At 41.8% G+C, this 26,822-nt stretch overlaps 1 protein-coding gene across 1 annotated transcript in view; it reads left to right on the top strand.

Moving 5' to 3' along the window:
• The window catches only part of LARS2 (leucyl-tRNA synthetase 2, mitochondrial), a 141,539-nt gene that overhangs the window by 80,001 nt on the left and 34,716 nt on the right, over positions 1–26,822 (top strand). The window contains exons 9-13 of the mRNA XM_051961079.1: positions 3,387–3,546; positions 11,972–12,076; positions 15,773–15,888; positions 19,945–20,228; positions 21,693–21,791. Coding sequence (XP_051817039.1) covers positions 3,387–3,546; positions 11,972–12,076; positions 15,773–15,888; positions 19,945–20,228; positions 21,693–21,791 — 764 coding nt within the window. The remainder of the gene's footprint in view (positions 1–3,386; positions 3,547–11,971; positions 12,077–15,772; positions 15,889–19,944; positions 20,229–21,692; positions 21,792–26,822) is intronic.

The following is a 26,822-nucleotide window of genomic DNA, read 5'->3' as shown; positions in this document are numbered from 1 at the left end:
ACGTATTATAATTTCTATAGCATAGAGACCAAAAGATAATAAAGCTACAAATAGCAGTAAATGCTTCAGGCAATAGACCCTTTGTATCTGCTGAGTGGAGGGACGTGGTACCAATTTAATTATGATATAAACTCATTTGCAAAATCTGATGGAGCAGGGAAAGACCACCAGCCGTATCGCCTCTTCAAACAGTGAGACCCAGAAATGTATCAAGGGTTTGCAGAAGATCTGATACCGGATCAAGCATGCTAGACCATAGCAGAAGGAGTTCAAAAAACAGAGAGCTGTCTGCTATTTATATGGCACTTTGAGGTTCACAAATGGTTTTATGGTAATCTCAATTTATTTTCACAACAACCCTGGGAAATAGATGCTATTATTATTCCCATTTTATAGATGAGTACTTGAGGCAGATAGAAGTTAAATGAGTTGCCACAAGTCACACAACTTGTAAGGGTCTGAGGCCAGATTTCAATTTAGGTCTCCTTGACTCCAGCTATGTCACCATTTCTGTAACAAACTGCTTTCACCAATGAATAATGGAACTCCATTTAGACTCTTGATATGTCTCTTCTCTGCTGCACAAGAAAATGGAAATAACACTGAAGAAAATGAAGATGGCTAGAGGAGTTGGACCAGCCCAAGTGTATATGGAAGAGTGCCGAGCTGGAGGACACTAATGGACTGGTTTTCAATATTGGATTTCAATATTGAAAGAGAAGAATAAACTCAACAATCAGAGGGGATATGAAAAGCACAGACAGTAATTACTAGTTTAAAAAAAGGTGGTTATGAGGATGTTATTCACTATTAATCTACATGCCTCCCTTTTTATCTTCTCAAAGTCTTTATGAGAATGGTCTATACATGTATCAAGAATATATTTGATGAAAATATGAGATAGGAAGTGAAAATATTCTGCAGCAAATCACAAGGTCAAATCTTGTCTGGAAGGTATAGAAAGCACAGAATCTCACTCTGTTGTTGATTTTAAAAAAGCTTTTGATTTGATAGAATATAATGTAGCTTCAAAGGCTGTTACTTAATGAGCTTTCTACCATGTGTTAAGATCTTCTAAGATTCCTTTATAGATGCAACCACAAAGTTTACTTTATCCAGTGGTCTCCTGATTGTGTATATCAAGCAGAGTATGAAGCAAGGAGACTTACTGCTTCCTAAGAGTGTTTGCCATGCTCATGGAATATATACATTTGGGAGGTCCAAATACAAGAAGGACTCCTTATAGATAGGAGGTCCTCCAGATGCTTCTTTTTGCAGATCATAGTGATTGCAGCAAGACTTTGAACATTGCAGGGTTCCCTAAACAACCCTTCATAGTAATTTTGTCTAACAATCCAGAGGGTAAAAACCAAATGGTTTAGGGATGCATATGCTCATTTATTTATTCATCAGCATTCACTGTGCACCACCAAGTTACTTTGCTGCAGTGCCTCACTGTAGCAGGAGCGACCTTGGTTCCTAGAAGGTCGGACCAGCAAGTGCAAGCTGTGGCTGGGTCTGCCGTCTTGGACAAGCACACCTCAGCAACTGAGTAAATTGTATTTCCAAAGTCTAGCTAAGTACAGAAAGTTGCCGTGCATAGGCTGACGACCTGATGGTGAATCCTTTGACTGGGGCAATCCATGATACAAAATAAAATACAAATACACCAAGATTCTGTACACTCCTTTTATACTTCTGAATTAATGGTTTCAAGGAAGAAGGGGCTAAGATTCACAGTTTTTCCCTATTTATAATGGTATGTTTGGTGACATATTCCTAAAAGAACTGAGTCATATCAACCTTGGCATTCTCATTAAAAAAAACTGACAAGAGGAAGTTGTAGATAAATTACTCACAACTTCTCTTGAAAAGAAAAGGAAAGGGGTTGGGAGAATTGGTGTTCTCATGCATCCGAATCATTTCTTGAAACTTTTGGTCATTTTATATTATAGTGCACATGATAAAAATGAATAAAATGTATGAAAATACTTTTAAATTATTTCTTTCAAACAGATTAAGAAATCAAGTTGTTGGGGTTGTTTGCACAATCCCTAAGTTCCCATGGCTGAACCCCTGGGGCAGACTCCCCCTTCCTCATGCCCTCTTTCCCTACCCCACACCAGCAGAAACACTTGTTCCTCTCCTATTGCTTCTGCACCTGGGCAGCTGGGGTGGTACCCAACGTGCCACAGAACAGCAGCAGGAACCCCTTGTTCTCCCAAAGGGCCCCCTGTGCACGTCTGCCATGGGGCCTTTGGGTGATGTGAGAGGGCTCACCCTGGACTCTAGCTTGACCCAGGCGATGATGTCCTTCCTCTTCTGGAGTTTGCTTTGCCATCAGTAGAATAACTTTGTGGAGAAAACACCATGGTTGTTATTCAGGGGACGCAAAGGCAAACCTTCAAGCAGCTCCCATTTGACCGGCAGAAGCAATGTTCCCACAGATAACCAGAATGTATGCAGTGTGCATGTGTGCAGTCTGTGTAGCTGGATGGGCATCCCACTGAGCGGATCCATCCAGGAAGCCAGCCTGGACAAACGTTGCTGATGGACAGTGCAGCAGAGCTCAGCTCTCCAGGGGATGAGGACTGGCCGATTCTTTGTAAACTGTGCAGTACCCTCCATGACGCCAGGTTCTCTCTGAAGTGGAACCCATGGTGTAGCATCTTTGTTCTCCCAGCGATTCTCTGGATGTCTGCCTTGGGGCATGTGGGACCTTCAGGAGAACTGGGCCTCTGGTGTGAGGGCTGGCCGAGCCCTTTCCAAGGATGCTCGTCTTCCTGTGGGGCCCACCTGGCGCTCACCTCTGATCTGAGGATCCAAGGAGCCGCGGCACACGCAACACCCACCCCATGATAACGCCTCCCACTTGTTGGCGCCTTAGGGGAGTGTCCGCTCCTTCATATGAAGACTTCCCTGGCAAAAAGGGAAGGTGAGAGTGGTCTCTTCCAACACCCATCGTGGCGGCTGAAACAGGGGCTTGCCCAGACATCCAAGAAGCCAAGGTCTTCCTACTTGGGCTTTTTGTTCCTCTGAAGGATGGTATAACTCTAAATTGTTTTTTGCTTTGGGAGTGGTTTTATGCTAATAAAAATTTTTTTCCATTATAACATCAGTAAAAGCCTCTCCCTGAATAGACTTATACTGTATTCTGTCTGCAAAGTGGTCCTTGGGATTAGTGCTGAAGGGTGCTTTGGACCACCGAGGGGTCCTTTTCCTCCACCAAGCCCTTTCTCACTGTCTTCCTCAGTGCCAGCTCTCAGGGTCCACTGATTAGGGAAGGAAAAGAAGTGTACAAGGGAGGTTATCTTAGGAGCAAAAATAGCAATGCTCCTTGGAGAGAAAAAGGAGAAATAAACCTTTCCTGTCACAATTCTTGTCAGGTTAGTGGCAGAGTAACCGGGGAGAGATTGTCTGCTTATGCTTTAACCCCAGAGGCTATCTATGGAGCATCTCACATTGCCATCCTGCCCAGCCATCACCTCTTACATGGGAATAGCAGCCTGAAGGAAACCTTCCAGAAGGCATTTATTCCAGGCAAAGGTGAGTTTTTAATTAAAGGATGTTTGACATATAATCTAAGATTTAGAGGATAAAAGTTCATTCTACATAGGGATCATATATCTTCTCCTTACATTATAATTCTTGTGATTTTGGGTAAGAGAAGAGACGAATGTGAATTTAAAGTGACTTGCAGCTGGTGAAATCTAAATACAGATTAAAGCATACCTTTATTTATTTATTTATTTATTTTGGTCTATTTTCCTCTGCAACATGGCTTATATGGAAATATGTTTTGTGTGATGGGACATGTATAATCTACATCTACTTGCTTGCTGTCTCAAGAAAGTAGGGCAGGAGGGAGAGGATTTGGAACTCAAAATTTTAAAAAAGTCACCGAAATAAAAAAAAATTTACGTGTAATTTTAATAAATATATTAAAATTTTCAAAAAAAAGTAAAATTACTTGTAATTGCTATATCAAGTTCTGACATATAATCAAGCATTTCTGGGTAACTTGAAAATGTTTTTCTCATATTTCTCCCTCAAGTCTTGTTTATATGCTGCAGTCTCTTTTAGTAGCTAGTAAATTATCACCAAGCTCCTATCTGAAGTCCCAGAACTTTTGAATTAATGGGTCTGTCTTTAATGATAGATTAACTCTATACACAGTAGGTCTTTCATGTGTTTTTTAATGGAAATAGCCATTGTAGAACATTTCTTAGTATCAGTGTGAGCAGATGAATGATGTCCCTAGATAATTCAGGAGCTTGATAGCTCTTAGAAACAGTGATTTTGTTTTAACTTTACACTATTGTTGAGAGTGTCACCTTGAAAGATGATGAAAAAAAAATTCTCTTAAATTTTTTCAGTATGTAAACAGTCATAAATTTTGTTCCCTACTTCAGAAGAAAATAGAAAATCTTTCAGGTTTTTTTTTTTTTTTTTTTTTTTTTTTTTGGTGGGGGTGGCATAAATGGAAGGGAAATTGTCATTCTTCTAAATGATTTGATGTAATGTCCAACCTAGCTTTCTAGAAGTCCCCTGAACAGGCCTTGGTCTCAGCAGGATAATCACCACGAGGATGGTCAGAAATGAAGTCTAAAGTCTTTATGTCTCCTTTACAGTCTGTTCACTCTGATTCATTGTGTCCCCAGTTCTCTCAACCCCTAAATACTCTATTACAATTACATCATTACAGCATACTGAGTATATCCCAACTAGAGTGATTATATCATTATATCAAACTAGAGTGATTATATGATTATATCATAATAGATATATGTGAACTAGAGAACCATTATCTCATCAATTCCATTGAGTTAACACCTTGTTGTAAGTATCCTTGTTTCAAGTATACTTCTCCAGAGTTCCGGCCCGCTATACTTTGAGACAAGAAAGTGACTATTCTCGAAAATTAGGCAAATGAAAAGATGTGAATGTGGTCTTCTTGGAGACTGAGTGAGTGAACTCAAAGTGGGCTAATGATGAAGGGTTAAAAAGCTTATTATCATAAAATATGAGATATTCAGAACATTTTAACATTTTCCTGTTGCTTGGAGTGATTGAGAAATCTTCTTGGAGAATGTCCAGAACAATATTTGGGGAAACTTGTGTATCTCCATGACTACCCAGGTGTCTGAGACAACATATCTAACATTTGGCATGAGCAATGCATTTTGGCCCTGAATAAAACATTGGTTATTTTCCCCTGCATATTCTCTGAAATAATTCCAAATGAAATTAAAAGCTTTTAAAATTTAACTTTGTCATATGACACAAATATTCAGGATTTTTTCCAGTCACGCTAATTTGTTCAACATCTCTAGATTATATCTATCAAATTAGACTGCTGGATTTGGATGGATAACATTGTTAGTGAAATCAATAGGGAAATTAATCAACATGTAATTTTCATAAAGTCAATTATGATTGCTGTGGAAATGTATTTTTTTCTGGCCTTTTGGGTTATGTTTTTCCAATGTTAATGTTTCTTCCTCTCCCCTCCCCAGCATTGCTATTTGTTTATGATTGTTTTCATTAAAGTGACTTTTTTCTGCAAATATCACTTTCTAAGCAATGAACTACAAATAATCACAGCAGTACAGAATTTGGAATGGGCTTCATTTTCTTGAGTTTGGATTCCTCAATCTGAGTTGCCTCAGAACTTAAGTAATGACTGTCACTTCAGCCCAGATCCCAGATCCCTGATCCCTCCTCCCTCCTCCCTCCCTTCTTCTTCCTTGGCCACCATGCTCTCAGAACTATTAGGGTTCGAAGCAGTGAAGGATGGATTTTTTTCAGGACCTTTAAAGGTGGATGTCCCTTGTCACCTGGTCATTCCCTGTTTTTAGGGTCCAGCTCTGCCCCTAACACTTCCAACCCTTGTTCTTGGGCAAGTGACTTTCCCCCTGTTAGCCTCCATCTCCTCATCTTCATAAGGAAGGAGCTAGATGAGAGGGCTTTGGAGGCTCATTCCAGCCCTAACTCTGGCAGTGCCCTGTTCTACCCTCTTATACCGAGGCTCCTTTTCACAATTATCAGCTGATTTCTAGATTACTCCCCTTCCTTTCTCAAGAAGTTCATTACCTGGATCATACAACCCTTACCCTCAAACTCGGGGAACTTAGCACGTAAGTTGATATCTCCTCAACACACTGATCTTCAATTTGCCAGCCTCTAAACTTTGCAACTTTCAACTTCCTACCACTCACAGGAATGGGCATAGTTTTGATCTGCCCCTTATCCCATAACTGTTTTTAACCAAACTTTTCTTTTATAGATAGATAGATTTCATTAACTCCCAATTAATTTGTTAAAAAAAAATTTAATACTCATTTAAAAAAATTTTGGTTCCAAATTCTTGAGAGACCTCTAATCAAATCAGCATTAGTCAGTTCATATTTCATAAGGGGTAATAATTTTAGTAATTATTTTAATATATTCATCTAGTAATACATAACTTCTCAATCACCTAATAATAGATACAAGAATAAGCAACATATTAATCCACACATTCTGTTAGAAGGGGCCCATATTAGGCCTCAAACTTTAATGTAATGTTCACTACTTCTTTACCAGCCATGGATAAGCTTCTAAGAAAGCTGACAAAGATATATATCTACATCTTGTTGTGCTCAAGTACCATGGCCAAAGCTAGCCTAGGTGGTGGCATGGTACAAGGAATCCCCCAGTATGTTCTTGGAACATACATGACCTTGCTGATGTGTCATTTTTGCTTATTTTATCTTATGCTTCGTGTGTCAACCAGTAGGATTCTGTATTTTACAAAGCCACTTTCCAATCACATACTGTATCTTGTTTGACCATTCCCTAGTGGCTTCATAGACATCTTCTCAAGTTCTAATTCCTTGCTACAATAAAAAGAGCTGCTACAAATTTTTTTGCAAAATGGGCTATTTTTCCTTTTCTTTGATCTCTGTGGGATACAGTAGTAGTCATATTTCTGGTTCAAAGGGTTTACATGGTTTTAAAGCCCTTTGGGCATAGTTCCAAATTGTTCTGCAAAATGATTTTTTACCAAGCTTTTCTTATCCAGTACCTTCACTCTTACCACAGAAGCTTTTAAAGCTCCCCAGCTTAAAAACAAAACAAAACAAAAACCACCGACACTTAGGAGCCACCATCCTCTCAAGCTGTCATTCTGCATTCTGTAGCCCTTTGCATCCAAATCCTAGAGTTTGCTCACTAGCTGCTTCCATTTCTTCATCTCCCATTCACTTAGCAGCCCTTTGCAATCTAGCTTCTGACCCCATCACTCAACTGAAGCTCCTTTCTTTGCAGTTAGCAACAATCTTTTAACTGCCAGATCCAAGGGTCCTTTTCTCTGTGCTCAAACTGCTTAACCTCTGGTGGTTTTAAAAGCACCCTCTTCCTGAATACTTGGTTCCTTGGATTCTGAACACTCTTTTCTCTTGGTTGTTCTTCTCCCCGGCTTGACAATTCCTCCTTTTCCTTTTTCTAGACCATCCTCTTCTTCCTCTTCACTAACCTTGGGCATCCTTTACAGCTCTGACCTGGGTCCTTCTTCTCCACACTCTTCCTCTCTATGACTTCAAAGTTACCATGTGTATGCAGTTAACTCCCAAATACAGTCTTATCCAGCCCTAATTTTTCCCTCAAATTTTACTCCTGTGTAAATAACTGTCTCCTGCATAACCCAATTGCACTATAGTGCTTCAAGCTCAACACATCCAAGGCAAATCTCATTATATTTTCCCAAAAACCTATCATTTCCCCCAGTTTTGCCATTTTGCTTATGGTACCACCATCCTTCTGGTGGTATCTTCTGTGGAATCTTGGAGTCATTCTTGATTCATCCCTTTCCTTCAACTCTCATATCTGCTCAGTGTCCAAGTCTTGGTCCTACTTCCACAACTTGACTGAAGTCGTTCCCTTCACTCCACTTACAGTCTTCATTCTTGCCAAGCCTTCATATGAGCCTCTCACGCAGCTTCTTAATCGGTCCTCTTCTACTATCTCCCCTTTCCGCACCTTTTCCACCGAACATTGGAACCTGACCAAAATGATGTTCCCAGAACTTACTCAGAGAAATCTTCGGTGCTCTTCTATTACCTTTAATGGAGAATCCAAACTCCTTAGCCTGGTATTTAAAGCCCTCAGTGCTGTAACTGTTATTCACCTTTCCAGTCCAATTTCATATTGCTTTCCTGCAATAATCTCTTTTTTCTTTTTCTTTTTTTTGCACTTAATAGCATTGTGTTTTTCAATTACATGCAAAGATAGTTTTCAACATTCTTTTGTAAGATTTTGAACTCCAAATTTTTCTCCCTCCTTCCCTTCCCTCTCCATTCCCGAAGACAGCAGGGAATCTGATATAGGCTATACCTGTGTGGTCATGTTAAATATTTCCATGTTAGTCATGTTGCTTCTCATAATCTTTGTTCCCCACATGCTAGCCAGCTGGTAACTCTCCTTTCCCTCGTGGCACGGGCAGTGCCTGGAGCTCACTCCTTCCTCTTCTCCAGTCCGCAGCATCCCAGCTTCCCCATGAGTCTGCTTGGGACCTTGCCTCCCCCTCTCCCCCATGTATTCCCGCTTTTTGCATCTTCACAGTATCCTGTTACTTCCTGTGGACTTGCATGCGTGTCGTTTCAGCTTAGTAGAGTGAGAGCTTCTTGAGGACAAGAAGAACTTGGCTTTCCTTTGTATTCTCAGCAGCCGAAGGATGCCGTGCACAAAGTGGGTGCTCAGGAAAGGCTCACTGGGGGGTCCGAGCGTAGGTTGTGCAGCAGATCCAGGAGCGGTACCTCCCCATGCATTGGCGGCCACACTCATGATTTAGGAGTGATAAGGTGGCAAAGTCGGAGCGCAAAGAGAATCTTCTTCTGGAGGTTCCAGGGTGAATGTTACTCTTGAACCAAGCGTGAGAGCTAGGAGCCAGCGAGGGGGGGCGTGATTAGAGAGCCCGGGCGAGTCACTGAACTGATTGCCTCAGTGTCCTTCCCTGCAGACGTTAGCGTCCCATGCCAGTGTAAAGCAGATATGGGGGTTCCTAACTATTCAGCCCGTTGCCACCACTAGCTCACATTTATGGAAGAATCCTAATTACAGAGCTGTGCATACAGATTATCTCATTAGACTGTGACAGTGATTCCAGAGAAAGTCAGTGATAGGGTTATCCCTGTTTTGCTGAGGAGGAGGCTGGAGTTCATAGAAATGAAGTGATTTCCTCAAAGGAACATGGCTGTCGAGGGCTGGTCAGAATCTGGTCTTGTGCTAGCAGAGCGTTGCTGCCACTCTGTGTGATCACAGTGCAGACCACGGCGGCGTCCTCCAGGGCATCCAGCCGACTCAGGCTCCTGCCATCTCAGCTCGAGGGCCCAGGGGTCTCCGAATGCCTGCTAGCTTCTGTCTCCTCCTCCCTCTAGGATCCTAGAGGCTGCAGTTGCTCCCTTCCCCCCAGAGCACTGGGGGTATAAGAGTTTGCACCTCTTAAAGTGCCCCAGCACATGTCAGTCGCTCTTATCATTGCTAGCTGTGTGAAAGGGCCCTTGTTCCTGGGCCTTCCGGCAGGGGCACAGGGAAGGAGCAAGAAGGAACCGAGAGCAAAGTGTTTACCTATAAAAATGAGCCATCTCCTTATTAGTCACAGTCAATGAATTTCTGAGGCATTTTCCCCCTTTTTTTCCCAAATTAGTTTACAGAATGGCTTAGTGACATCGTATTAACACAGTTATCAGAAATTTATGGGAGAAGGGCTGCTGTTTGCAACTTAAAGCAGAAATAGCTAAGTGAGAGATAATTAATGAGACTGCTCTGTCAGCCATATCACTGTCTTTTATTTAACTAATAGGGACTAGGTTGTATATATCTGTAAAATATTATGTAACAGAAATCTGTTTCTCTTCCCTTCATTTGTACCTTAATGCAGTTATATAGGCCCTGTCTATTTGCTTAGCCAGTGTCTAGCATCGATTTTTTTTTTAAAGCTTTTTATTTTCAAAACATGCATGGATAAGTTTTTAACACTGATGCTTGCAAAACCTTGTGTTCAAAATTTTCCCCCTCCTTCCCCTCTTCTTCTCTCCTAGAAGGCAAGTAATCCTATATATTTATATATGTATATATATATATATTGAACATGTTAAAAATGTTAAATCCAATATATGTATATATATTTATACAGTTAGCATGCTGTACAAGAAAAATCAGATTAAAAAGGAAAAAAAAAGAAAACAAAATGCAAGCAAACAACAACAAAAAGAGTGAAAATGCTATAGTTTGATCCACACTCAGTTCCTACAGCCTTCCCTCTGGGTGCATATGGCTCTCTTCATCACAAGATCATTGGAACTGATCTGAATCGCCTCATTGTTGGAGATGAGCCATGTCCTTCAGAGTTGATCATTATATAATCTTGTTGTTACCATGTACAATTATCTTCTGATTCTGCTCAATTCACTCAGCATCAGTCCATGTAAGTCTCTCCAGGCCTCTCTGTATTCATCCTGTTGATTGTTTCTTACAGAGCAGTAATATTCCATAACATTCATATAACAAAATTTATTCAGCCATTTTCCAACTGATGGGCATCCATTCATTTTCCAGTTTCTTCCATAAACATTTTGGCACATGTGGGTCCCTTTCCCTTCTTTAGTATCTCTTTGGGGTATAAGCCCAGTAGAAACACTGCTGGATCAAAGGGTATGTACAGTTTGATAACTTTTTGAGCATAGTTCCAAATTGCTCTCCAGAATGGCTGGATGTGTTCACAATTCCACTAACAATGTATCAGTGTCCCTGTTTTCCCACATCCCCTCCAACACTCTGCATTATCTTTTCCTGTCTTCTTAGTCTGGCATTGATTCTTGAGGGAATGTATGACGACCCCAGATGAAATGGGTTGATTCCTGTAGTCGCTGGCTCCATTGGGGGCCCGCCTGCTGAGCAGGTTCAGATTCGTGGTATGGAAGCACTGTACATGCCGTAAAAGGTCTCGTGCACAGGCCCCTTCACACTCGGCGAGCCGCTTAGCACGCTCCCGTTGCTTAATTTTAGGCTAGTTTGACTCTGCAGCTTCAGCCAGACAAGAGCCACCTGGTTTGGTTTGGGGTCTGCTCTGGGCAGACAGAAGATGCTTCCTCAGAGGGAGCCTCAGGTGCTCAGCACTTGACAGTTTGGTCTCTGAGAACTCCTGGGTTTGGGTAGAAGTGAGCTCCCTTGACTGCAGACTCACCACTGATAGCTCACCCTCCATGGTGGGCCTCTGCCAGGCTTACCGCTGGTCCTTGCATGGCAGGCCTGGGTCCCAACCAGCTACCTGAGGCTCTCCTATAAAGCTTGGGGTTTTGTTAAAAATATTTTTGCCACAACCTGGTCGTGGTAGGGGTCAGAGGTCAGGAGCAATGGTGAGGGAATATGGGAAGGAAGGCAGGAGGGAAAAAAAGATGAAAACTGGAAATGAACTAGGAACATTTGCTTTATTTCATTTAGTAGCATGTAATTTATGGAATAGGCTGATGGCCTCACAGAGGACCTGAGAATCCGCTAGGCCGTAGATGCATTTTAAGAAACTGATCCTTTGCCACCAGAGAACTATTTCTTTTGCAAGGAATAAAGTCTGTTGGGGCTCGCTCCTGATGCTTTTACTTGCTCCCTCGCACTCAGTGTAAACCTGAGGTAGCCCTCATCTCTGGCTTCTGCATGTCTATTGCAGCTCCTTCTTTGGGTGATTGTTTCAGGGCTCTGGAGTGAATTATGGGAAGGGGGCGTAATTAAAACAGCCCGCTTGGGACAGGCCGCTGGGGTTTCAGGGCTGTTCTTTTTACTGGCTCTCCTGGCTGGTGCACTGATGCCTAAGCTCACAGACAATTAGCACATAATCCGCTCCAGTTTTCCTCATTGTCCAATTAACCATGAGTTTTGTGGGGTGCAAGGAGGGCCCGGTCTGATAGATTGTGTGACTCCCTGCATTCATTTTCAGATTGTCTCACACCCGTGACCGCTGTAAACATGCTCACCGGTCAAGAAATCCCCGTTGTCATTGTGGCCGGGACGAAATTGGAAGGCTCCCTAGACACCAAAATAGGTAAGCAGTGGTTGAAAACGGATTGTACAGATACGTTCTACAGGAGGGCTGAAAGGTCACCATGTTACTCTTGGCCAAAAACCTTATGCCGTTGTCTTGTTAGGATGGATTTCGCCATCGGTCCGTGCCTGGGAGTCAGGAAGGCCGGGTTTCAAGTCGCTTTTAAGGCACTTCCTGGCTGGGCGATCCGGGCACATCCGTGACCTCTTGGGGCTCCAGCCGGTCACCTCTAAGACTATTACAGAGAAGGGGCTGACCCCCGTCGGAGAGGAGTGTTCCCTCCAGTCTCTATCCCTACACTTCTGGGTCCCTGGAGAGCAGCTAGCCCAGTACCTGTGCACAAGTAGGGACTGCGATGATAAACATCTGTGGGATGGGGAAAAGTGAAAGAAACTGTGACTTTGATGTTACTTACAAGTATATCCTTTCTCTCCTGATTCCCCCCTCCCCATCTTTCTCCTTCCCCAGTGTGGAGAACTTTGCTTTTATAATAGAAGCCCAAAGAAGGAAGAGGCATGGGGAGGAAGAAGAGGAGCAGAAATCAGCATAATTAGCCAAACAGCACTATAGTGTGACATCACATGGAAGGGAACTTTGTCTCAAAAAGATGAAAAACCACCAACATATTGTCTCCTGGGGTAGGGGCAGACCAGGGAAGGGGGAAGGAATAAGCATTTACTAAATGTTTGCTGCATCAGGCTCCGTGCTTTTATGTGCTTTATAAATTTTATCTCATATGATCCTAAATACTTGTGTGGGCAGCAAAATCAACCCCCCAATTTAGAGAACCTGAAAGAGCCCTGCAGTCACCCTTCTTCCCTTGGCTTCAGGCTCCAATTTCCAAGAAGAATAAATGTAGGCCCTTTCTAGGGAGAAACAAGGCTCAAATACATTCAGCTATCACCCACCTCTGCCCAGTCTCCTTTTTAAAGTTGATGCTTAAAGAAAACAACTCCTAAAAAAAGAAAAAAGGATGAAAACTCCTTTCATTATTGACTTGTTTTGTTCACATTATTATTTATTAATAAACCAGCAGTGCAGCCGCTCAAGGAAACGCCTTTTGGTATTAGTTCACTTGCTATCTTTTGAGCCAGAAGGAAGGCTGCTGTGCATAACGGAGAGAGGACTGGCATTAGTTGGGGAGGAGCTGAGTTCAAGTGTCCCCTCTTGCACATACTGGCTGTTACACTAACCGGGTCGCTTAACTCTGAAGGTGCCGAGCAGATGCCAGTCTCCCTGTGAAATCCCAAGTCTGGTCCAAAAACGAAAACAAAACAATAAGCCCCGAGTCCTTGGATATATGGACACTTTCTAATATCATAAAAAAGAAAAAAACAATAATCTTTAAATATCATGGGATGATTTTCTCACCTGGGAAATTTCTACTTTGGGTGAAATCTGTTGTCAAGAGTGTTACTTAATGAGTTCAAACAGAGCAGACTCAAGCAGATAGAAAGATTTATTCCATCCTTTTTTTCAGGCTAATTACAAGTATTTCGTATTCCATTGAGTTTTACATGACAATAGCCCTCTCAGCATCTTTCCATCTCCCATCATGAAGTACATTTTAATTTCCAGAATTTATTAGGTAACATTTTGCCTACACAGTCTGTATCTTGTTGCTCCTAATCGCTGCCTTTTGTGATGCACTTACTAATCTTTTCCCCTCTTGCTCTTCATTTGGGGGCTTTACAATTTGGTTTGCAAATTATCCACACATTTTCTCGTCCTTATTCTTCAGCTTGTCTCTGCACAGGTAGCTAGCTCCCTTAATAACTTTGTTTTTCTAGTAATTGCTGCTATTATACCTCGTTTCCCTTACCATTGTTTTGTGTCTTTGATTTAAAAAAAAAATGCAGAAATGCCAAATCAAAAACAACCTTCTTGGAATCATTGCAGTCATATTTTTTTTTCTTCTTCCTACCCCAGTTTCTTCATGTGTTACGCCCTAATTGTGTGATTTGTATCAAATATAGAGGCAAACAAATGTCAAGAAATTGTGATTGGAGTGTCATTTCTAAAAGTTTTCTGTATAAGTGGGAGAAGAATCATTTTCTGAGAGCCTATCAGACAAGGCTGTTACAAATTGTGTCACCCATAGCAACTTTCTGATTTTTCATCCGAACTAACTGTTGACAAAATTGTGAGGTTGGGCAGGTTTATTTTTGGTGCCTGTGCCCTTCTTGGAAGGAAAACCATCATCCCTTTGTGTAAAAAAATCAATTTACTATGTTCACTTTCCTTAGGCTTTTTTTTATTATTATTATTTTAAAAGAAGAAAATTTTTTTAAAAAGTGCAAAAAAAAAAAAAAGGAGAAAATTAAAGGAGGTAATCAAAGGAGTGAATTTCTAATGGTAGAATTTCAAGTGCTGTAATTCTTGGGGAGAAGTGACATTTTGGGCATCTAGATGATAAAATCAGAACCTTCCCAGAACCCCTCAAATTATGATGTGATAAACTACACAACAACTGCCTATTTGTAAACCAGTCTCTCTTTTTTTTTTTTTTTAAGTCTTACTTTGGTGTTTTCTAAAGGAGGCTATGGGGGATGGGGAGTCAGAGGACCTGAGTTCAAAACCTCTGTCTTATGCTTCCTTTCCCTGTGATTCAGCACACTTCACTTAATCTCTGTTAAAATGAGAGGGTTGTGCTAGGTGACCTCTGATGGTCCCTCTCAACTCCAAATCAGTCTTTTGGTCTTACAGTCAAAATGCTTCCTTGACACTCAACCCTACAGATTCTTAGATTTTTAGCTTTTGACTTTTGCCTGACACAAATATTGCCAAACACAAATTTTAAGTGCTTTTTCCTATAACTCTCCTAGAGTTATACTCCCTTAGTGCATTTTTCCAGATGCTGTTAACTAGATTAAACACAGGAATCCTCCTTAGTTTGTTTTTTCAGAAGAACCTGGGAGCTGTCAGCTGCCTGTGCCTGGGTCCCCCTCCACTTTAAATTGGGGGAGGGGTACCAGAGAAAGGGGAAGTTGGGTGGAGAATTAAGAGGGCTGTGGGATGGTGCTAAAAGATTCTGGAGTCTCTACACACCCCTTCAGGATGATAAAGGTGACCCAGGAGAGAGTCGCTCTTGCTGATGAGGAGACCCACTTGTGCTCCAGAGGCCACAGTCCCCAGGGCGCCACCTCTTGTCCCAGGAGTTTGGGGGTCGAGTTATTCTAAAAACTGAGGTTTTAGTTCCCGTTCAGAATTCATCTCACTTTGTTGCCCCCACAAAATGAGCTATCACCCAGGATTCTGCAGCAGATTTTGGCACGTGACCGTGGCCAAAACTCGTTTTCTGTGGATACTTGAAGAAAAGGCCGCAGCCCCAGAGGGTCAGGATGCTAGCCCTTCCACAAGGAAGCTGGCCTGGATTTGGGAACAAATGTCTCCTTAGAAGATGACGTTGCTGGGAAGGACAGAGCTTGCACAGCAAGGACGTGTTCTGGCAGTGGTCGGAATGGCGGCTGTCGGCCTTCTTGGCACCCACAAGTTACCCTTCACCTGTTACTCTGAACAGGTGTTCGGAGATTTCAGGGGCTTGGTGAACAGGGTCAAAATTATAGCAATACCTGTACGTCGAAAAACTGCCTCTACTGCAAGGCTTTGTGTCCCCAGAGAGCAAGGAAAGGCTGGAACAAAGCCTCAAGAGCATTCTGTCATGCAAACTGTTGCTTGTGTTCCCTTTCTGAATAGGAATTCCTGCCACTAACCCAGAAGATGCCAAAATAGCCCAAAATCTGCATCTCCCTTTCAAAGAAGTCATTGAAACCTCTTCAGATGGCACTGAAAAGCTGATCAACTCTGCTGAGGTCAGTTTTTTTTTCCTTTTTTGCCCCTTCCCTTCCTTTCTTCCTCCTACTCTTCCTCCTCTTCTTCCTCTTCCTTCCTCTTCTTCCTACTTTTCCTCCTTCCTCTTTCTTCCTTTTTTCTTTCTTTCTTCTTCCTTTCTTCTTTTCCCTCACTGTTTCTTTGAAAAATTGCAGTCAGCAGAGTAGAGCAGGTAGAAAACTGCTCTCAGAGGAAGACCTGAGTTCAAATCTCACCTTTGGCTGCCTGGCTGTGTCATCCCTGATTAACCATCTCATTTCTCAGTGCCCTGAGCCACTCAGACTCTGGAGAGGGTGCTAACCATTTCTGTGGAGGGAGTTTCCTCCTATAGGAAATCCCAAGTCCAGTCCTTCTCCTTCTTCATGGGGGACCTATAAGCCTCATAGTTCCAAAGCTATTAGACATTTTGCTTCATACCATTGTGTTTCAGACAAAGATAACCTATCTAAACTGGGGTCCCCACCTTCTTTCTAGATGTACTAGTAGCCTTCAGTTTATTCCTTGACCTCAGAAGCTAACATGCTATTCTTCAGGATTATAACCATAACTGAGGTCATGCTGAAGAAATATGCTTTTTAAATAAAAGGCTGCTTTCAAGATTGCTTGGTTACCTAGGAAATGAGGCCCAAGGTTGCCCAGAGCCACAGAACTTCCAAGTAGCTGAGTTGGCCTGGAAGCCGGGCCCCTCCTGTCAGTGTTTCCCCATGCTTCCTCCCATCCATGGCAAGGACAGACCAGGGCAAGCCGGATGTAAAGGTGGGTAAATGTGGTGACATTTGAGCCAAAGCCGCCATTTTCCATTGTCCTGAAACCTGTGGTCCTGAATGAGGAAATCGGTCTGAAGAATTTAAAGCAGCTACAAACAGGGGAATGAGCAGGCTTTCTCCTTTTAAAAAGGTAGTTGTTGAGCACACCGCTGACCCCTCTGGTTTTTACATTTTTCCCTCAGGTCACTGGATCATTGACCTCTGAATCACACAGAGCCTCTGTGTTTAGCCTTTACCTGATCAGTGCTCTCAAAGGGACAAAATTTTCAGTGGGTTTTCAGTAAAACCAGGATATATACAAGCAAAACCTAACAAGGAAAACAAAATTGAAACTCCTGATCAAAATAAACTTTTGGAAATGCATAGAGAAATGTCCTTCCTAAAGAGCGCTGCCTGAGATCTCAGTAACTGTGGTTAGAAATTCCCTGAAGGGGTTAAAATATTCAGTCACCACTCAGACTGCAGAACAGATCGAAAAAGCTAAAAGTCTTATTTGGTTGGGATAGAGGTAACCCCTTTATTGCTAACTCCCAGATTTCTCTGATGTTATGATATGAATCTCCTCTGGGCCTTAGTCTTCACATCTGTAAAATGGATATAAATAATACCCACCCTGCCTAACAAGGTTGTTAGGAGGATCAGAAAAGGTCACAGACTTGAAAATGATTTGAAAAGTTGGAAAAGTGCTTTAGCAACAGAGGTCAGGTGGTGAGATAGCTCATATTTACCCATGACCCTAAGATCCTAAATAGCCAAGGAGCTAAGAGACACTGCCCCCATTTACAGGCGAGGACACGGGGTCGGCCGGGCAGTGAGGCAGCCACCTCCAGATCTGTCTCCGTCCCATCGTGTCCCGCTGCTTCCGAAGTCATCCGTTTGGGAGGTTCCTTCTCTGATGTTTCTTTTCCTTCTTGTCCCATTGGGTTTTGTCCTGTTCATCTAAGGTGGCGCTGTGGCCTGTTTGGCCAGGCCTTTCCCATAAGCGCCCCCACCAAGCTCGCCATCAGGTGCTCTCAACAACCACCCCAGCCATGAAGCCCTGGGGGGCTGGAGTCAGGAAGGCCCCCGGGTGAGGCTGGCAGGCCCTTCCCATGCTTCTCGGCCTGCAGGATGGGGAATAATAGCACCCACTTCCCGGGGTTCTTGTGAATATAAAATGAGAGCAGTTATAAAAATCATGTTTGCCAACCTTAAAGGACTTTGTAGATGCTAGTTATTTTTAGCTATTTCTAATAATTAAACAAAAAGATTTTCTCCCCACAATTTATTAACAATTCATTTGCTTTAGGCATGGACCCACACTTAACACCATATACCAAGATAAAATCAAAATGGGTCCATGACCTAGGCATAAAGAACGAGATTATAAATAAATTAGAGGAACACAGGATAGTTTATCTCTCACACTCGTGGAGGAGAAAGAAATTTGTAACCAAAGATGAACTAGAGACCATTACTGATCACAAAATAGAAAATTTTGATTACTTCAAATTAAAAAGCCTTTGAACAAACAAAACTAATGCAAACAAGATTAGAAGGGAAGCAACAAACTGGGAAAACATCTTCACAGTTAAAGGTTCTGATAAAGGCCTCATTTCCAAAATATATAGAGAACTGACTCAAATTTATAAGAAATCAAGCCATTCTCCAATTGATAAATGGCCAAAGGATATGAACAGACAATTTTCAGAGGATGAAATTGAAACTATTACCACCCATATGAAAGAGTGTTCCAAATCATTATTGATCAGAGAAATGCAAATTAAGACAACTCTGAGATACTACTACACACCTGTCAGATTGGCTAAGATGACAGGAAAAAATAATGATGAATGTTGGAGGGGATGCGGGAAAACTGGGACACTGATGCATTGTTGGTGGAGTTGTGAACGAATCCAACCATTCTGGAGAGCAATCTGGAATTATGCCAAAAAAGTTATCAAACTGTGCATACCCTTTGATCCAGCAGTGTTTCTATTGGGCTTATATCCCAAAGAGATTCTAAAGAAAGGAAAGAGACCTGTATGTGCCAAAATGTTTGTAGCAGCGCTATTTGTAGTGGCTAGAAACTAGAAAATGAATGGATGCCCATCAATTGGAGAATAGCTGGGTAAATTGTGGTATATGAATGCTTTGGAATATTATTGTTCTGTAAGAAATGACCAGCAGGATGAATACAGAGAGGACTGGCGAGACTTACATGAACTGATGCTAAGTGAAATGAGCAGAACCAGGAGATCATTATACACTTCGACAACGATATTGTATGAGGACATATTTTGATGGAAGTGGATTTCTTTGACAAAGAGACCTGAGTTTCAATTGATAAATGACGGACAGAAGCAGCTACACCCAAAGAAAGAACACTGGGAAACGAATGTGAACTATCTGCATTTTTGTTTTTCTTCCCGGGTTATTTCTACCTTCTGAATCCAATTCTCCCTATGCAACAAGAGAACTGTTCGGTTCTGCAAACATATATTGTATCTAGGATATACTGCAACATATCCAACATATATAGGACTGCTTGCCATCTAGGGGAGGGGGTGGAGGGAGGGAGGGGAAAAATCAGAACAGAAATGAGTGCAAGGGATAATGTTGTAAAAAAATTACCCTGGCATGGATTCTGTCAATATAAAGTAATTATTAAATAAAAATTTAAAATAAACAAAAAAAAAAAAAAAAACAATTCATTTGCTAACAAAGTCCCCATTAACTGTTTTGTATCATTGAAATCTTGCTTTGCTCTTATTCAAGGAGGCCACGAAGCCACGTTTGACCCATTTAATGGTTCACTCATTTCTCTCCTTTTAGTTAATTGTCCTCCACAAAACTGGAAAATTATTTGTGGTGAACTGATCGGGCGGCACGATCTTAGTTCACCCTGCTAGGGGCTGAGCTTCAGCTCCCCCCACTGTTTTGTCCTCAGGAAGGGATCGTCTTTAGAGCTGGGGTCAGGTCTTGTCCCGGTCTGAGAACATTCATGGGAGGCGGTGGCCATCCCCACCCCTGGTGGCCATCCCCACCCCGACCCATCTGGCGGTGGCCCTCATGCCGGCCAGTCAGCCAGCTGACAGGCGCCCTTTCTGAGCCAGTGCCGGGCACCGCGCCAGCCACATAGTGATGCTCACGTGTGTCTTTGAACAACTGGGGAGATGCTGGTGTGTTTTTTAATGGAAGGGGCCCTTGGAAAAAAGACAGGTGGAGAGAGAAATAAAGGGCGTCGTGCACTTCTCCATGGAAAAATCTGATTTCCTTTCCTTTCCTCAGTTCACAGGCATGACTCGGCAAGCAGCCTTTGAAGCCCTGACCCAGAAAGCCATGAATAATAGAGTCGGTGGAGAGATAACAAGTAATAAGCTAAAAGACTGGCTGATATCTCGCCAGCGTTACTGGGGAACGCCAATTCCTATGATTCATTGCCAGTCCTGTGGAACGCTTCCTGTGCCTTTGGAAGACTTGCCCGTGACTTTACCCAAGGTCACGTCCATCACGGGCAAGGGAGCCTCCCCCTTGGCCACCGCCTCAGAGTGGATCCGCTGCTCCTGTCCCAGGTAAGGAGAGACACGGTTCCGGCAATCACGGTCCACTTCGACCAGGGGCTTCTTGAGCTGCTAAAGCTCTTCCCCTGCTCTCTTCCGTGAGGTACCAGCTGGGGGCCCACGCCAGCGTGGTTCCAGAACCTATTCAGTGATTGAGCATAGAGGCTGCAACATGATCGGGCTTAATATTTGAGATCTCAGTGCTTTCTCCTGCCTTGCCTTGTCTGAGAACTGGACCAGTCCTTCTTCTTCCTTCTCACCAAAATGGTATCATGGGCAGAAGTGGACCAGACTGGACAAGAGACCAGATTCAAATCCCAGCTTTTGTTAGCCTTGGGCAGACCAGCAAATATCACTGAACCTCAGCTTTTCCATTTAGAATATGAAGACATGGGGATAATAAGACCTATAAGTTACCCAAACACCTCCCACCTTTGTGTCATGAACCCTTTCTCCACAAAGAAAGTCAGGAAGCACTGGGCATGTCGGGCACTAAACAATATCACTAAAAGGGAATTTAGCCCTAAGAAGACTATAAATGACTAGTTACCAATACAGAAGTCATGTCAAAGTCAGCCATAAATACAGTCATGTCCTTGTCGAGCAGAAGTCAAAATCGATGCCAAATTAGAAGAAAGCACCAAAGTTAACAGAAACACTTCCAACAATTATAGTCTAATAAACCTGATTCCAAAAATGTGGACGAGGTACGTTGGCTCTGATCATCACCATTTTCTAGACTAGTCTGCCAGCAGCGCCTCATGCTCAGGGTACCAGATGGATACTCTTGAGCAAGGGACACATCCTGAAAAAAATACCATCAACTCAGGATGGTCCCCACTTTTTTAAACTTGGCAAGTTTTATTCTCTTTAAAAATTTCATCCATTACATGGCTTCCTAGGAAGGATAGAAGATGGGAATACAATAGGAAATGTAGGTGATATAAAACAATATACATCAACATAATTTTTTTTTGAAAAGGGCCTTATAACATGTTCATTTGAAATTATGTAATAAACATATTAACTGTGAATGTAAAATAACTTTTATTTTCAGATTACATCTAAAAATATTACCTATACTTGATTGTTCCCCAAAATAAAAGCTAATTTTAAGGTTGTTACAGTGTTAAAAATATCCTTAATAGCACTTAGTGGTGAGAAAGCAGCTAGAAGTCACTGTCCATATTCCTATATCCAGTTACTTCCTCAGTGACAAGCAGGATTCAGCCTCAGAACTAGTTTCATTGTGGATTTTTAGGGGTTTTACATTAATGTGCTTGTTTTCCCACAGTCTCTCCAGTATTTGTCATTTTCTTTTTTGTCATATCCACCAACCTAAAGGCTGTAAAGCAGAACTTCAGAATTAGTTTAGTTTGTAATGAGTTTTTTTTTTCTTTTTAGCTTTTATCTTGTAAAATTTATTATCTTTTCTCAAAAGCCAAACTTCTGACCCTGAGCCTTATCTGTTTCCAGGTGCAAAGGTGCAGCCACAAGAGAGACAGACACCATGGATACATTTGTTGATTCAGCTTGGTATTATCTCAGATATACTGACCCACAGAATACGCACAGGTAAAACTCCCTGCCTCCCACAGGTGAATCATTTGGCTATTCTTTACTGAAAAGAGTGAAAATGAGCAAGGAGATTGTATCTGTGCAGCGGCTCTCCCAGGTTTGCCTAAAGCCTCAGCTGGGCCTCTCCTACCTCCATGCCTTTGCCTGGCACCTAAGTCCTTCCCTTTTAATGGCTTAAGTTCAGATTTTCTGTCCCCAAGCCAAAAGTAGTCCCTCACTGTTATTTGCAAAGGAAGTAGGTCCCTTTCCTTTTCTGCTTCCTCTCCCCACAATGCAAGGATGGTATACTAAACACAGCGCTGCATTTGGAGCCAAAAGGTCTGGGTTTTCTCTTTTTTTTATTCCGTAACTAAGCTAAGTCATTCCAGGCCTTAGGTGTGAGACTATTCATGCCAGGTGATCTCTGAGATTCCCACCAATCCCAGAATTCTGCCATTGCCTGGGCAGTCTCTATTTCTGTGCCCTATATATGTTCAAGACACATAGAAATGAGTAAGATAAAAAATCAGCCATGCTCCACCATGATACATGGGCCACTTGGGGATGTCACCTTTGGGGATAGTTCCAAAACCCTAATAGGAAAAAAACTCCAGGCTTATCCAATGGAGAATTATTATCATGAATATCATTGACTCAGTTAAAGTGATGATGGGATGTATTAAAAAGTTTGAGAGGGTTTCTGGGTAACTAATCATTTTATTAATCATGCTAGCAGATAATAAAAGGAGTCAGTGGCACTCTCAAATGCCAAAGACCCTCATCAAACCTACTCAAAGCAAAGTATGCCCTTGGAAGAATGAACGTTTCTGAGGATGGCATCAGCTCCGATTGTCTAACAATTAATGAGAAGAATGAATATTATAGTGAGATGGTCTAGGCAGGTAAATTGGGGGGAAATCATTTGTTATTGAATAATCATTTCTCAGAAGGAAATATAGGCATGGCTTCTTTGCTTTTCAGTGTGTTCTGCATTAGTAGGAGCTTAGTTCTTGACTCAACCTTTGGGGACTCTGTCAAACCCTGATTAAAGCAAACTTCCCGAGTACATTTTTTTTCTTCCAGAAACATTCCAAAAGCATTACCCAAATTAAATTGCTAATCTCCCATTACTAAGCACTGATCAAAAATTATAATTTGCTGAATATTTTCCAGTCCTTTCCAAGGCAGAGAGGCCACAATTCATGTGATCAGGAGGGCTGTGATCCTAGCATAGGTTTATGGGCCTCTTGCATCTGACTGCCAGCCTGCCAGATTCACAGGGAAGAAGCCACAAATCAGCGCTTGGTTTGTCTCTGAAAATGCATGGAATGTGCCCTGCAAAGTGATTCATTAGGCCCTCGGACGGGCAGGAAACGTTAAGTCCAGCACCAGAGAATTAGCAGGCAGAAGGACGAACGCTCTGCCTCGCCTGGAACTTGGCGTTCCATTCACGCTCTATCTGTTAAGGGTTGGCCGGCTTATATCTCCCCATTATTGGAGGGCTCTTCTGATGTTTTGTTCCATTTAATGTTTTACATTTCGAATTTTTATTTCCTGGTCTTGTAACTGCCCTACTGGCGTGTGAAATGCCAGCAGGTAGTTTGTGGAGAGTCAGTGACTTTCAGAGCAATAGTTTGCCCTGCAGCGAGGTAGCTTGGCGTAGTGGAGAGAGAAGGAATCAGGAAGGCCTGAGTTCTGGTCCTGCCTCGGACTGAAAGCTGAAGAGCGGGAGCTGGTACAGGCCGGGGAAGGGCATTTCCTCCCCGGGAGCTCCCCACACCAGTGAGACTACAGGTCTGCGCCCTCAGCAAAAAGGGGGAAAGCCCCTCTGCTTCAGGAACTGAATCCCGGCGCCCTTGACATTCTCACACGGAGCAAAGCACAGCGTTGCCGCTAATTGGACGGCTGACTCATCCCCAGTGTCTCTTTGGAGAGGCGAATGAAGGAAATGGCTGAGTCTGTTTCATTTTATGCCTAACGGCCACAAAAAAACACCATTTCCTGGCTGTATCTCATGATTGAGTGTTTGTTAAGAGGTAACCATGAGAATGATTGCACCTTATATATACACTGAAGTTTGTTGTAGAAGACAAAGAATTAGAGAAGTTCTGCAGAGAATTCGGGAAGAACCTCCAAGTTAAACCAGTGTAGTCCATGTCAGCTTTGTCTGATCTTAAGTTGAAGGAGTTTCCTCCCTGGATAGTTTCCTTTATCAGTAAATCATGGCTTCAGACCTTCACACATACTCACACACTCATTCAGTCACATACACACTCACACACACACACACACACACACACACACACACCATCAACAAAGAACCTACAAAACTTCATGCCAGAAAGAAATTGGTAATCAAAAGATAAAACAATTAAAGGAAAGTTCAGCACTAAACCCACATAAGTTCCAAACCAACCTAAGGCTATTTAAGAGTGAAAATGAAAAGACAACAAACACAATCAAAATGAAGGGGATGGGGAGAGCTGCAAAGATTATATTTATTTATTTTTACAGTAAACATTAAGCTTCAGTTTTCACAATATCTTGTTTTGGTATATTTCACCCCATTAACATCAATCTGATGATCTTTTAATAAATAAAGAAATGTATGTATACCTTTATAAAAATAAGTTTGATATATTTAGGATTCCCAACAATAACAGCAGTAAACCTGATTCCCCAAGGGTCATATGCCTTGAGTCTTACACAGATCACTAGCAACAAATCAAGTTGTTGTACAGAAAATAAAAAATACAATTTCCAATTAGAAATAGGACAAACAAGGATGATTGTTTCTTAGGATGTTGAAGAGTGCTAAATGGCATCACCATCACAAGAATTAGATGAAATACTGAATTCAAGAAATTTAATACATGCAGTTAGTAAGTTAACATTATAATAAAATCATTATATTTTAAAAAATAAACATAAGCAATAACTCCATTAGCTGCCAAATATAGAGAATTGATAAATGATGTGAACCACAGTGAGAAACAGCCATCAAAAAGCCTAATTTGTTACTAGTCTATATTCCACAGGGCATCAAAAAGGCCTTTATTTAAGAGCAAAAGAATCAAAAGAATGCAGTACTCTGAACAAGGCTGACACATCAGATGCTATACGGCAATCTGATTTACACCCAATACCAATCAAAAAGACCACATCATATCTGGAAAAAAGGAAGAATTTCATTATCTGTAGATAAAAGGTAGTGCTCTGAAATTTACAAACTGCTCTAGTAGCACATTACAATGTGCACCCATAATGTAGGAGTTTTTGATATCTTAAGCTTTTAATCCTAACACTCAAAGATTATTTTAGAGCAAATATTTTCACCATCAAGAAAAATGGGTAGAGCCACTGCATTTAGACTCTAAGGTCAGTCCCAAGTGTGCTCTTAGAGGAGGCAGAAATGGCACTCAAGACAACAAAGATGAGAGGAAAATTTGGACAGGACCCAAATGGACACAGCAGAAACATAGTGGAAGTGACTTAAATTTGATAGAAGCTTGAAAAACCAATTTAGTGGATTTCTGAAAGAAGAAAAGTTGCCAAAGGTGTAGGGAAAAGCCTGCATGTTACTATTGCTGATAAAAGGCAACCTCCAACCTACATACTTTCTTTTCCAGCTACATGACATTTTTATGAGAATAATCTACCTATACACCAAGGGCGTCCTCAATGAAGGTATTAATAGAGAATAAGTAGACTTTCACAGCTGATATTTCACAATAGACCTCATCTTTATCCTCACACAGTTGACTAAAAGATGTAATAAATCCAAATTCCTGGTATGCTTATTGTTGTTGTTGTTGTTGTTGTTGTTGTTGTTTTTAAGCATTTAAATAGAGCAAAACTCCAACTCCTTTCCAAAAAGGCATCTCCCAACCATACATCAAAAGTGTTCAGGTTAACCCAACACCAATATGGAGGGCAAAGTTCAAGTTGAAAAGTATTTCCTAGAGATGATGATCTCCAGATTCCAGTTGTGCTGGTTGCATCCATCCTCAGAATGAAACCTCCTGGACCAGATTCATAACCTCTCCAAAAAACCTGCTATAACATTCTACACAGGAAAAACCAAACAGATGGAAAATATTTATTGTTCAGATGATTACATATAGTTAGATGAACAACCTAGAGGGCCCATCCTTCAGTATGACTAAGAATAGATGGATAAATGAACAGACAGACAGACAACTCGGGCAGATGTTTCAAATAGGAAACGAGTTGCTCCCAGAATTAAAGGAAAATGGACTGAATTGTCATGGGAGTAATTTCCTTTAATTACCACAAACTTCCTTAAACAAAAGCCTGTCTTTTTAATATCCACATTCTGCCAGCCATGTTGTATAACTATAAATTGAAAAAGAAAGTGATATTGTGGGGGAAGTGAAGAGGAGGGTGTCCTTTCCATCTCAAACAATTGAAGCAGGCCCCAGGCTTATTGGATGAACCCCCTACAGTTGCAACTGATGTAAACAGTAGGATTTCTTGCACACTGCCTTGTGAAAGAGACATCTGGATCAATGAAGTCCCAATTCCATTAGAGTAGATCTAGTCAAAGGAGGCTCAGTCATCAAATTATCTTTTGACAGTTCACCATGAAAAGGCATAATTACATTGAGTAGGCAATACACAAGCTAATAATTTTCATAGCAGTCCTTTAGTATAAGACTGAAATTCAGATTTGAAATGTCCAGCATTTTTTTTTCTTTTAATACCTCCACATTTCCGTGCTGTAAAACCACATTGCCCTCTAATGGCAGAAACTCTGAAAGCCTCAATTATCCAGTAACAGTAATTAAAAACTGAAGATAATTAGAGAAATCAGCCTAGAATCCCAGAGTGAAAAAACATCTCGAGGCTATCTAGTATCAAGTGTACCTCATCAATGATTGGTAGAGTCAGGTGGCTGTGGCTGTGTTCAGAGTGCTCTGCCACTGGGCACAAATAGTCCGTAAGAACATTTGGGGGGAATCTTGCGCATCTCATCCTCAACCTGATCAGTAACTACACACACACATACACAGCCCTACAGAATACAAC

Source organism: Antechinus flavipes, chromosome 5, assembly GCF_016432865.1.
Source record: "Antechinus flavipes isolate AdamAnt ecotype Samford, QLD, Australia chromosome 5, AdamAnt_v2, whole genome shotgun sequence".
NCBI lineage: Eukaryota > Metazoa > Chordata > Mammalia > Dasyuromorphia > Dasyuridae > Antechinus > Antechinus flavipes.
Note: the sequence above shows the minus strand (reverse complement) of the source record. Positions and strands in the feature narration are given on the sequence as shown.